The sequence below is a fragment of the Hylobates moloch genome, unplaced genomic scaffold (assembly GCF_009828535.3).
Source record: "Hylobates moloch isolate HMO894 unplaced genomic scaffold, HMol_V3 SCAFFOLD_7, whole genome shotgun sequence".
Lineage (NCBI taxonomy): Eukaryota > Metazoa > Chordata > Mammalia > Primates > Hylobatidae > Hylobates > Hylobates moloch.
Window position 1 is genome coordinate 45,261,326 of NW_026652282.1, and position 11,004 is coordinate 45,272,329.

The 11,004-nt window shown below is 42.1% G+C and overlaps 1 protein-coding gene across 1 annotated transcript; it reads left to right on the forward strand.

Annotated features, from left to right (window-relative positions):
- Window positions 1-802: 802 nt before the first annotated feature.
- BMP15 (bone morphogenetic protein 15) lies at window positions 803-6,689 on the forward strand. The gene is made up of 2 exons (XM_032756352.2): window positions 803-1,179; window positions 5,805-6,689. The coding sequence occupies exons 1-2, from the start codon at window positions 852-854 to the stop codon at window positions 6,653-6,655; spliced, it is 1,179 nt and encodes a 392-aa protein (XP_032612243.1). The 5' UTR covers window positions 803-851; the 3' UTR covers window positions 6,656-6,689.
- Window positions 6,690-11,004: the final 4,315 nt, after the last annotated feature.

Sequence of the window (11,004 nt, forward strand, 5' to 3'; positions counted from 1 at the left end):
TTGTAAGTCAGAGTCCTTAAACGTGGCTGCACATTAAAATCACTTGTGAACTTAAAAAAATCCTGATGCACTAGTTACAACCCAGGCCCATTACATCAGAATGGTCACCCAGGCATTCAGAATAGTTAAAACTTCCCAGATGATTCCAATCTACAGCCAAGATTGAGAACCACTGTTACGGGATGTTCTTCAAGCTCCAGCAGCCATACGCAGTAGTTTCCACATTTTAGGTTTTCATAGGAACTTCTTGGAGCACTTGTAAAGACCCAGCTTTCTGGACGCCACCCCAGAGAATCCTGGTTCAGACCCAGGAGTCTACATTCTTAATAATCACCCCAGATAGTTTCAGTGCAGATTATTAGCAGACAATATTTTGAGAAATGCTGCATTAGAGGCATGGAAGTAGGATGGGAACAGGAGGCCTCTGGCCCTTTAAGGATGGATTAAGGGACTACTTTTAAGGGTGCAGGGGCAAGTAGGATCAGGCTGCTTTTTTTCATTCTAGTGGATAAGTTAAGGAAGTGGGTCCTGAAGTGGACCTCTTCTTTTAAGTTACCTGAGCCTCTCAATAGGTACTATCTTGTTCTCAGCCCGGGAGAGCGGGAGGGGCATGCTGCCTTGTCCCACCTTCTGTTTCTGTTTCTTTTGATGCAAAGAGGCCAAGTTATGAGGCAACTTTGGCCCAGGAGATCCTCTTAGAGAAAGCAACATAGGGCCTGCCTGCCTTTCTTTTTCTTGCCCCATCCTTGGTTGTGGAACCAGGATGCAGTTATCTGCATGAAAGGAAACGGTCAGAGTGACGTCCCTTGAGCTTGTGTTGGGGCCTGTTGTTGAACACTAAGCCTTTCAAGATGGTCCTCCTCAGTATTCTTAGAATTCTTTTTCTTTGTGAACTGGTGCTTTTCAGGGAACACAGGGCCCAAATGGCAGAAGGAGGGCAGTCCTCTATTGCCCTCCTGGCTGAGGCCCCTACCTTGCCCCTAATTGAGGAGCTGCTAGAAGAATCCCCTGGCGAACAGCCAAGGAAGCCCCGGCTCCTAGGGCATTCACTGCGGTACATGCTGGAGTTGTATCGGCGTTCAGCTGACTCTCATGGGCACCCTAGAGAGAATCGCACCATTGGGGCTACCATGGTGAGGCTGGTGAAGCCCTTGACCAATGTGGCAAGGCCTCGCAGAGGTGAGTTGTTATGCCCCCATACTGCCCTGGAAGGGAGAGAAGTGGAGAGGAGTGTAGAGAAAAGGGAATTGGTGGGTTTACTGTCAGGCTTTGTTGCCTTGTGGGCAGGTTGTTTCTTTAGGCTTGGTTTTCAAAAGATGGCAAGCTTGGGAGAAGCCAGCGCCAAGCCTACTTGCCTTTAGGGCATCAACTTAAGAACAGATTGCCTTGGTGCCTACTGAGAAATCTTTCCCAGGCCCCAGGACAACTGAGTGATATGCCATCACCTATCTTTCACAGAAACTTATTGCTTGTGATAGTTCTGAAAACTGTAATTGAGACATATCCAGCTATATTCTTGTGGAGGGCTATTTAAGTGGCGTTTTGCTCTTAGAGTACAGGTTGCTGATTTGGGGAAACTTATAAGGCCTCAGAAAGGACATAAATAAGCTAACATCTGAGGGTCTGTATACCTGACTCTGTAAACATCTGCTACTGTATTTAATTCTTAATGAAAGCTACTATCTTAGCTGTCTTGATGCAATTAGCCTAATTTTAAAACTAAGGCATGGAGAGGTTAAGTAACTTGCAAATGGTACACAGATAGTGGGTCGCAGAGATGGGATTTCAGCTCAAGTCTGTCTGATTCTAAAGTCTGTCGGTAACTTCTTAAGTCTTTTAATGCAGTATTCCAATATCCTTGTACCCCCAACAGTTTTTCTACTTGGGCCATATTGCTACTTTGGGATTCTGGTACTAAGTGTATTTTGGAAACTTTTTTTGTCCCCATCATGCTTGATTTTGCTTTTAACATTTGCATCAGACATTGTTCCAGGACAACAGTGGGCTATTGAAGTGTAGGACTCTCTAGGGAATGCAGGCAGTCATCAACTTCAAGGAATTCTTGGGAACCTAGTAAGATCAATCTGTGGCCTTCACTAGTCTGAGATGAGAAGAGACAGGACTTAACCCCCTCCCCAAGCAAAACAATAAATATTCTCGTACCTAACCCTTACTGTGAGATTACTGTGTGCCAGGCATTGCACAAAATGTTTTATAAACATTATCTTAATCCTCACAACTACCAGATTAGATAGGTAGTATTAACATGCCTACTTGATAGGTGAAGAAACTGAGGATCAGAGTCACTTACCCATGTCATACAACTAGTAATTGCTAGAGCCAGGTATCAAACCCAGGCTCTCAGGCCCAAAGCGTGTGTGTTAATCATCTTGCTGTTCTGACTCCCCACTGGATTTTAATTGAGTGCCAGGCAGTGTGTTTGGGTTGGGTATATAGAGGCAAATACTTTCCCGACCTCTAGAAGTTCCCAGTATAGTGGAATGGATAGATAATTACATAATAATGTTACGGTATGCCAAGTGCTTTGGAAAGGATAAACAGTAGGGTTCCCAGGACCTATGAGAAGAAATGGCTCATTGCTTGAAGTTAGGAGACTGTTGGAAGGCCTCATGGAGGAGGTAGTACTTGAAATTGACCTTGCAGAAGGAGCAAAGAGGTCATGCATTGAGGCAGATAAGTGCATTCTGATTTAGGAAAGAGAAAATGGTGTGGGTAGAGATTCATTGAACAAATATTCATTTGGCACCTACTGAGTACTAGGCATACAGATGTGATCAAGATAGGTAAAACCCCTACTCTCATGGAACATATGTTCTCATAGGGGAGACAAATAAGCACACACAGTTAAATTGTGAATTGTGGTATGTGCTATCAAAGGATTAAGTAGGTTGCTAAGATAGAGAATGGCAATGAAACCTTCCCTTTCCATGGAGTTGTCAGGGAATGTATCTTTGAAGAAGTGCCATTTGAGCTCAGGTCTATAAGATAAACTAGGCATGAGAAGAGTAGGGAGAAGCCTGATTTAGGCAGAGGAACAACAGGTGCAAATGCCTAGAGGGTGAAAACAAGTTTGTTCCAATTGAAGAACAGAGGAAAATCAGTATGGCTGGATCCTCATGAGCATTGGGATATGAGGCTAATGAGAAGCAGGGACTTGTAGGCTGTGATAAGGGATCTGGATCCTAAGTGCAGCAGAAAGTTGCAAAAAATCAAGCACTTTGGGAGGCCAATATGGGAAGATCACTTGAGCCCAGGAGACTGAGACCAGCCTGGGCAACATAGGGAGACATGCCTCTACAAAAAATAAAAATATATTAGCTGAGTGTAGTGGTGCACACCTGTGGTCCCAGCTACTCAGGAGGCTGAGACCAGAGGATCATTTGAGCCTGGGAGGTTGAGACCAGAGGATCATTTGAGCCTGGGAGGTTGAGATTGCAGTGAGTCATGATTGTGCCACTGCACTCCAGCCTGGGTGACAGTGAGGCCCTGTCTCAAGGAAAAAAAAAACCCACAAATTAAGAAAAAATTAGGCTTGTACAGATGATGTGAGGCTAGAAAGGAGGATGCCTAGAATTAGGCATGTATCCTGGTCTCACTGTGGAATATACTGGTATCTAGGGACTCTGGAAAGGATCCAGAGACAGATGACAGGTTCAATCATACAGGATGTGTGATTCAGCCCTTTCCCTGAAAAGCTTTGACCAGGCCCTTCCTGGCTCTGATTCTTAGCAACCCCATCCTGCTTCAGGAAACATGTGATGTCAAGGTCTCAAAGAAAAGGGCAGTTTCTCCCCAGACAGCCTGCTAGAGGTTTGGGTTGAGTTCCTTTATAGCCAGGGTGGAGCAGGTTTAAGGGTGGGCCCCTAAGAAAGATTACTGTAAGATGGGAGTGTGGAATAACTTGAGAAAGCAAATACAAGCCTGGCTTGGATTTGTGTGAATAACGTCTAGTGCCCCAAGCCCAAGGGTATATTAAGCATGAGTTGGAATTTGACCTTTTATTTATTTATTTTTTTGAGACGGAGTTTCGCTCTTATCATCCAGGCTGGAGTGCAGTGGCGTGAACTCAGCTCACTGCAACCTCCGCCTCCTGGGTGCACACCATTCTCCTGCCTCAGCCTCCCAAATAGCTGGGATTATAGGTGCTCGCCACCACACCTGGCTAATTTTTTGTATTTTTAGTAGAGACAGGGTGTCACCATGTTGGCCAGGCTGGTCTCAAACTCCTGACCTCAGGTGATCCGCTTGCCTCGGCCTCCCAAAGTGCTGGGATTAGAGGCGTGAGCCACCACGCCCAGCCGGAATTTGAACTTTTAAAGATATTCTGGGGCTGAGTGCAGTGGCTCAAAGGGCTGCTAATCCCAGCACTTTGGGAGGCCAAAGGGGGCAGATCGCTTGAACCCAGGAGTTCGAGACCAGCCCGGCAACATGGCAAAACCCTGTCTCTACAAAAAACAAAACAGAAAAAGCTGGGCATGGTGGCACGTACCTGTAGTCCTTGCTATCCATGGGGGCTGAGGTGAGAGGATCTCTTGAACCTGGGAAGTCAAGGCTGTAGCAAGCCATGATTGTGCCACTGTACTCCAGCCTGGGTGACAGAGGGAGACTCTGGAAAAAATAATTCTGGAACATCAAGATGTAAAAGAACTTCTATTTTAAAAATGCCACATGTAATGAAGAATTCCAGGCTTGTGGATTCAGTGGAGAAGGACTAGGTGAACAATATACAAATTAACATCGAATTATTTACTGATAAGATGTCTGAAGATGAGAGGTGGCTTTTTCCTGAGGTACCAGGCTTTTGTAATCTTTGCTCTTGACCTTCGCCGGGAGGGGGTGCAGAAGTTTGGAGCACCATGGATGTAACCTTTCAATCCTTTGGACGTTGAGTGTCAGCACTACAGTTTGGATTAAAGCTCTTATTCACGAAGCAGCATCCAGCTTTTAGTAGACTTCTCAGCAAACAAAGTATTTATGTGATTAAGACTGTGTTCAAAATAGTATTTAGAGGAATAGTGGTAAAATGAATGAGGTAAATGGAGAACAATTTCCAGCAAGGAATGGTAAAGAGAGAGATTCAGGGCCAAAGGAGGAAAAGATGCTTAAGAAGCAATTCTTGAAGTAGATAGAAGGCAGAAGTGGTAAGATAGCTGTCTGTACTAGAGGATGATAGACAAAATTATTTTGTAGTGCCTTGGTCCTGAGTTTGAAATTATAGCAGGCCATAGCACCCAATACTGAATTGTTGTCCCAAAGCTGCATCTGTATAGTGATATGACATGAGACTCTTTCTTAATCCATGTATGTTTCAACAATTCTAAATGGACACATTTAATAGTCAACTAATAATAATATTGATCTTCTCCCCTACATACAGTATGCACACAAGATAATTCTATATTTGAGTTTTTTCTCCCGAGCCCAGCACTGTAAGTAATCTAACAGTGAGACAGTTTCTCTTAAGAAAAACAGACTTGGGTTCAAATCTTAACTCTACCACATACCGGCTGTGTGTCCTTTGTCATAGCTTCTCTGAGCCTCAATTTCCTTATCTGCAAAATGGGGATAATAACTATCTCATAAGACTATTGAGAATTAAAAAGCTAATACATGTAAAGCATCTAGTGTATTAGTAAGTGCTCAATAAATGATAGTATCATTATCTTGAGTTAATTTTAGGGCCGATTATAGCTATCAGTCTATATCAAGCCAGTTTGTGAGGAAGATTCAGGTTAGGAGGTAAGAAGCTAAACCTCTGCTCTTGTTCCCTCTTACTTCTGCAGGTACCTGGCATATACAGATCCTGGGCTTTCCTCTCAGACCAAACCGAGGACTATACCAACTAGTTAGAGCCACTGTGGTTTACCGCCATCATCTCCAACTAACTCGCTTCAATCTCTCCTGCCATGTGGAGCCCTGGGTGCAGAAAAGCCCAACCAACCACTTCCCTTCCTCAGAAGGAGATTCCTCAAAACCTTCCCTGATGTCTAATGCTTGGAAAGAGATGGATATCACACAACTTGTTCAGCAAAGGTTCTGGAATAACAAGGGACACAGGATCCTACGACTCCGTTTTATGTGTCAGCAGCAAAAAGATAGTGGCGGTCTTGAGCTCTGGCATGGCACTTCATCCTTGGACACTGCCTTCTTGTTACTCTATTTTAATGATACTCATAAAAGCATTCAGAAGGCTAAATTTCTTCCCAGGGGCATGGAGGAGTTCATGGAAAGGGAATCTCTTCTCCGGAGAACCCGACAAGCAGATGGTATCTCAGCTGAGGTTACTGCCTCTTCCTCAAAACACAGTGGGCCTGAAAATAACCAGTGTTCCCTCCACCCTTTCCAGGTCAGCTTCCACCAGCTGGGTTGGGATCACTGGATCATTGCTCCCCCTTTCTACACCCCAAACTACTGTAAAGGAACTTGTCTCCGAGTACTACGCGATGGTCTCAATTCCCCCAATCACGCCATTATTCAGAACCTTATCAATCAGTTGGTGGACCAGAGTGTCCCCCGGCCCTCCTGTGTCCCGTATAAGTATATTCCAATTAGTGTCCTTATGATTGAGGCAAATGGGAGTATTTTGTACAAGGAGTATGAGGGTATGGTTGCTGAGTCTTGTACATGCAGGTGACAGCAACAGTACAGCTAGATCAGGTTTCCCAGGAAACTGGAGGAGAGTTTAAAATATCAGTGTTAAAGCTGCAAGTAGTCCTGTACCAATCTGTAGGCTGTATTTCTTGCCTTAAGTGTTACTTAAGTCTCTTCCCCCACTTGTGAGCTAGTCAGTTTATAGAAACAGTTCTGATACCAGTCCCCTAGCATGAATCAGTACAGTCTGACCACTAATCAGAGCCCTTAATGCTTGGGTAAAATGTCCTCTATTTTACTTTCCTTGGGGCTTTGTCAAAAGTCAGCAGTCAGTAGTGGTAGAACTTCAGAAATTTTCCAACTTTTCCCAGCCTGGGAAAGGTGGGTTTTTCCTAGTGTCCATATTCTGAAGCTCTAGAAGATTTGGGGTGGTGAAAATAGCTTGGGATTTTATACTCTCTTCTTGCCTCCTATGTCCTGGAAACTACTAGTAGCTAATCAGAAAAATTGCCTGCTTCTGTGTTAGTATTACCTTCTAAAACTTTTCTCAGACAGACTGGAAATTTTTCAGGTAACAGTCTATAGAAATCTTTTGAGGGAATAGAAGGAAGGAAATCTTTTTCTAAACCAGCAGGGCTTTTCCTCTTAGCCTCTGAATCTGGGAAAAGTATCTGGGATTCTTTCCTGTCCTAGGTGAGTACAGTAGCATTTAATGAAGCCCATAAGGAAACTAGAGTATGGAGCTGTCTGAGATAATCTACTTCAAACCTGCATTTATGGTGAAGAAGAGAAAACCTGTCATTGCTGATTAGTATTATGAATGGGGGAGTTATTTTAAGTATTCTATGGAACAATAGAGTTCAGAGTATTTTCCTTATGTGACACTTAAACCCCTGCAAATTACCCCACAAATTTCCCTGGTGGCTCTGAGGCTAGGAGTTGGCCTGATTAGGGGTGCAGGGGATTAGAGGGCTGTGAAGGAAGGACTACGGGATAAGGGTGAAACCTGCCAAGGCCTGGAGCTGACTTTATTCTGGGCTTGCCTGTTTCATGTGTTCAGTTTGGATCTGGACCGGAGTCTCTAAGGGAGGAGGGCTTGTTGTCTTTGGGAGACATGGAACGATGCCTTGAAATAAACGATGCTTGCAGTGTGACTCCTTTCTACTCCTATACTGTATTTAAATGATGGGACTGGGTTTTGTTGCAAATAAATCATTTCATTGTTGAAGAAAATCTTGACTGTTTTTAGAATTGGGAGAGAGTGGAAGGAATTTATTTCCTTTGTTCCCTTTAGCTATGGCTAGGAATTCAACCCTAATCCCTGAGAGGCAGGGCTGCAGCATCCTCTGAAGTTCTTCTCTCTTAAGGAAACACTGCTAGCCATCAGCCCTCGCCAAGGTGCCCCTTTAGGGAAGCCCCTAAGGGGCCAGTAAGTCTTTCCCCGCCCAATTGCTCTTGACTAGTCTTATGGCAATTCTCATGGGATGGGACTGATTTAGGATAGTTATGTGTGTTTGTCAAATCCCTACGTTTCTTATCTATTCATTGTAAACTAACTCGTTTTACCACTCCCTTCAAAAGCTGGTTCCAGCTAGGCTGAATATCTTGCAAGTGTATAAATACAAGTTTTATTCTTGTGAATGAGGAGCTATTCCTTAACATCCGTTTGCCTGTCTACCTTCTTTACTGTATCCTTAAGAATCAACTCAGGCATTTCTCATCTTCTCAATGTCCCCTTGACATACCAGCCTCAGGTGTATATTAAGTTTCCCATGTATTCAGACCTCACAAAGCTAGGAGATCATGACTTATTGAAAATCCCTAAGATCCAAGATGCTAAACTTAGGATCTGGTCTTATAACCAAGGTCCATCTTCAGCTAGACTGAATATTTTGCAAGTCTCTAAGTGTCCCTCTGTGTTCATATAGCACTTTGTACCTGCCTTTAATACGCTCTAGTATATATGTCTATTCTTGCAAAAAGATGGAGCCCCTTTTGAGTTTCAACTGCATCTTACCCTTTGCTGTATTATAAGAGTCTAGCACCTAGTAGGTCCTTAATGAATACAAACACACAATTATGACATTTTTTTTGTGAGTGATGCATTCTTCCTGGCATGGAACATCTCAGTTTTCACATATTTTATTTTTCCATGGGAATCAATGTAATATAAAATACTTTGTATATCAAGTAAGATGATTATTATATCCCACTATTTCAAAATCATGATTTAAATTACAATAGAATGTAATAGCCATGTTAAGTAAGGCAGTTCTTGTAATCATTATATATGCTGCAGATTTATCTGGGAGGGGAACTATGGGCTATCAGTCTAGCCATTTCCCCAGCCTACTTGGGGTAGGCACAAATATCTAACAGGCCTGAAGATGGACCTTGATTATAGGACCAGATCCTGAGTTCAGCATCTTGGTGCTTAGAGATTTTCAGAAAGTCATGATCTCCTAGCCTTGTGAGTGCTGAATACATAGGAAACTTAATCTGTTTATGGAGGGTTCAGGATTAATTGGCCCTATGATCTATTAAGCCCTGAGTTATCCGAATACCCAAGGAAAACACTGGCAGGATGGGGTTACTTAGGATGATGTTATGGATTTTTCCCTTGAAATATTGCTTCAGTTCAGTACTTTTTCTCAAATCCAAGGTTAGAATTCTGTACCTCAAACCTTCCTCTGAGAGGAAGAATACATGCTTGCTAGTGGAGGGGGGTGTGTGGGTGGGGGTGGGGCCTGTCTGCCCATGTAGGTGGAGAGAAATGGTTACTTGATCTGGAAAGGGAAAGTAGGAAGCAAGTCCACCTTTTCCCAACAATCCCAATGAGTAAGCTGGAACTTCATTTAATGTATGGGTGCAAAAGGAGCAGGAGCAGGCATTTAAACTTGTGTCTGATCGTGGATCTCTTTTGCATTTACCTTGGTAGTACGTCACAACCAATTCTGGGCAAAGTTGGGAAGCAGGCAGAACTTCAGTTACACAAAATATTTGGCCTAATCTTGTAAAACATTTCATGTCTTCAGTTAATTCTCCCAAGAGCACTATGAAGTAGGAGGTATTAGTCTTATTTTTTAAAAACTGCCTCATTGAGGTGTAATTTACCATAAAAGCTACTATTTAAGGTGTACAATTCAGTGGTTTTTAGTATATTCACAGACTTGTGTAAATATCACCACAATCTAATTTCACCACAAAAGAAACCTCATGCCTTTTAGTGGTCAATCCCCATTCCCCCAACCCTTACCAACAGCTCCTGACAACCACTAGTCTACTTTCTTTTTCTCTGGATTATGGACATTTAAATAAATAGAATCACATGATATTTAGTTTTTGTAACTGGCTGCTTTAGTATGTTTTCAAGATTCACCTGTGTTATAGCATATATCCATACTTTGTTTCTTTTTGTTACTGAATAATATTCTATTGTAGGATATACCAAACTTTTATCCATCAGTCTGATGGAAGTTCAAGTTTCTATGTTTTGACTATTATGAATAATCTTGCCATGAATGTTCATGAGAAGTTTTTGTGTAGACACATATTTTCATTCCTCTTGTGTATATACCTAGGAGTAGAAATGGTATGTCATATGGTATATTTAACATTTTGAGGAACTGCAAAACTATTTTCCAAAGTGGCTGCACTCTTTTATAATCCAGCAATGTATGAGAGTACCAATTTCTCTACATCCTCATCAACAGTCATTGTGTTTTATAGTCTAGCCATATGGGTGGAAATGAAATGGTGCCTCCTTGTGGTTTTGATTTGCATTTCTCTAAGGATTAATGATGTGGAGTATCTTTTCATGTGCTTATTGGCAACTGGCACATCATCTTTGGATAAATGTCTATTCAAACCATTTGCCCAGTTTAAAATTGTGTTGTCTCTTGTTGTGTTGTAAAAGTTCTTCATATGTTTTGGATATTAATCTCTTATCAGAGCTATGATATACAAATATTTTCTGATTCTGTGGATTATTTAACTTTCTTGATGGTGTTCTTTGAACACAAAAGTTTTTAATTTGGAAAAAGCCCAGTTTATCTATTTTTATCTATTGCTGCTTGTGCTTCTGGTATCACTGGAGAAAAATTGAATCATGAAAATTTACACCTATGTTTTTTTCTAAGTGTTTTCTAGGTTTAGCTGTTATATTTAGGTTTTAAATCTGTTTTAATTTTTGCATACTGTGTAAGGTAAAAGTCCAACTTCATTCTTTTGCATGTGGTTATACAGTTGTCCAGGCATCATTTATTGAAAAGATTAATCTTTCTCCATTGTCTTGGCACCTGTGTAAAAAAAGACCATAAATATAAGTTTATTTCTGCACTCTCAAGTTTATTCCATTGGTCTATATGTCTATTGTGCCAGGACAATACTGTC

What these genes read in the sequence shown, in the direction of transcription:
- BMP15 (XM_032756352.2), top strand. Translation starts at nt 852, where the DNA reads ATGGTCCTCCTCAGTATTCTTAGAATTCTTTTTCTTTGTGAACTGGTG. An exon ending in TGTGGCAAGGCCTCGCAGAG is followed by an intron (nt 1,180 to 5,804) that starts GTGAGTTGTTAT and finishes TTACTTCTGCAG; the next exon opens with GTACCTGGCATATACAGATC.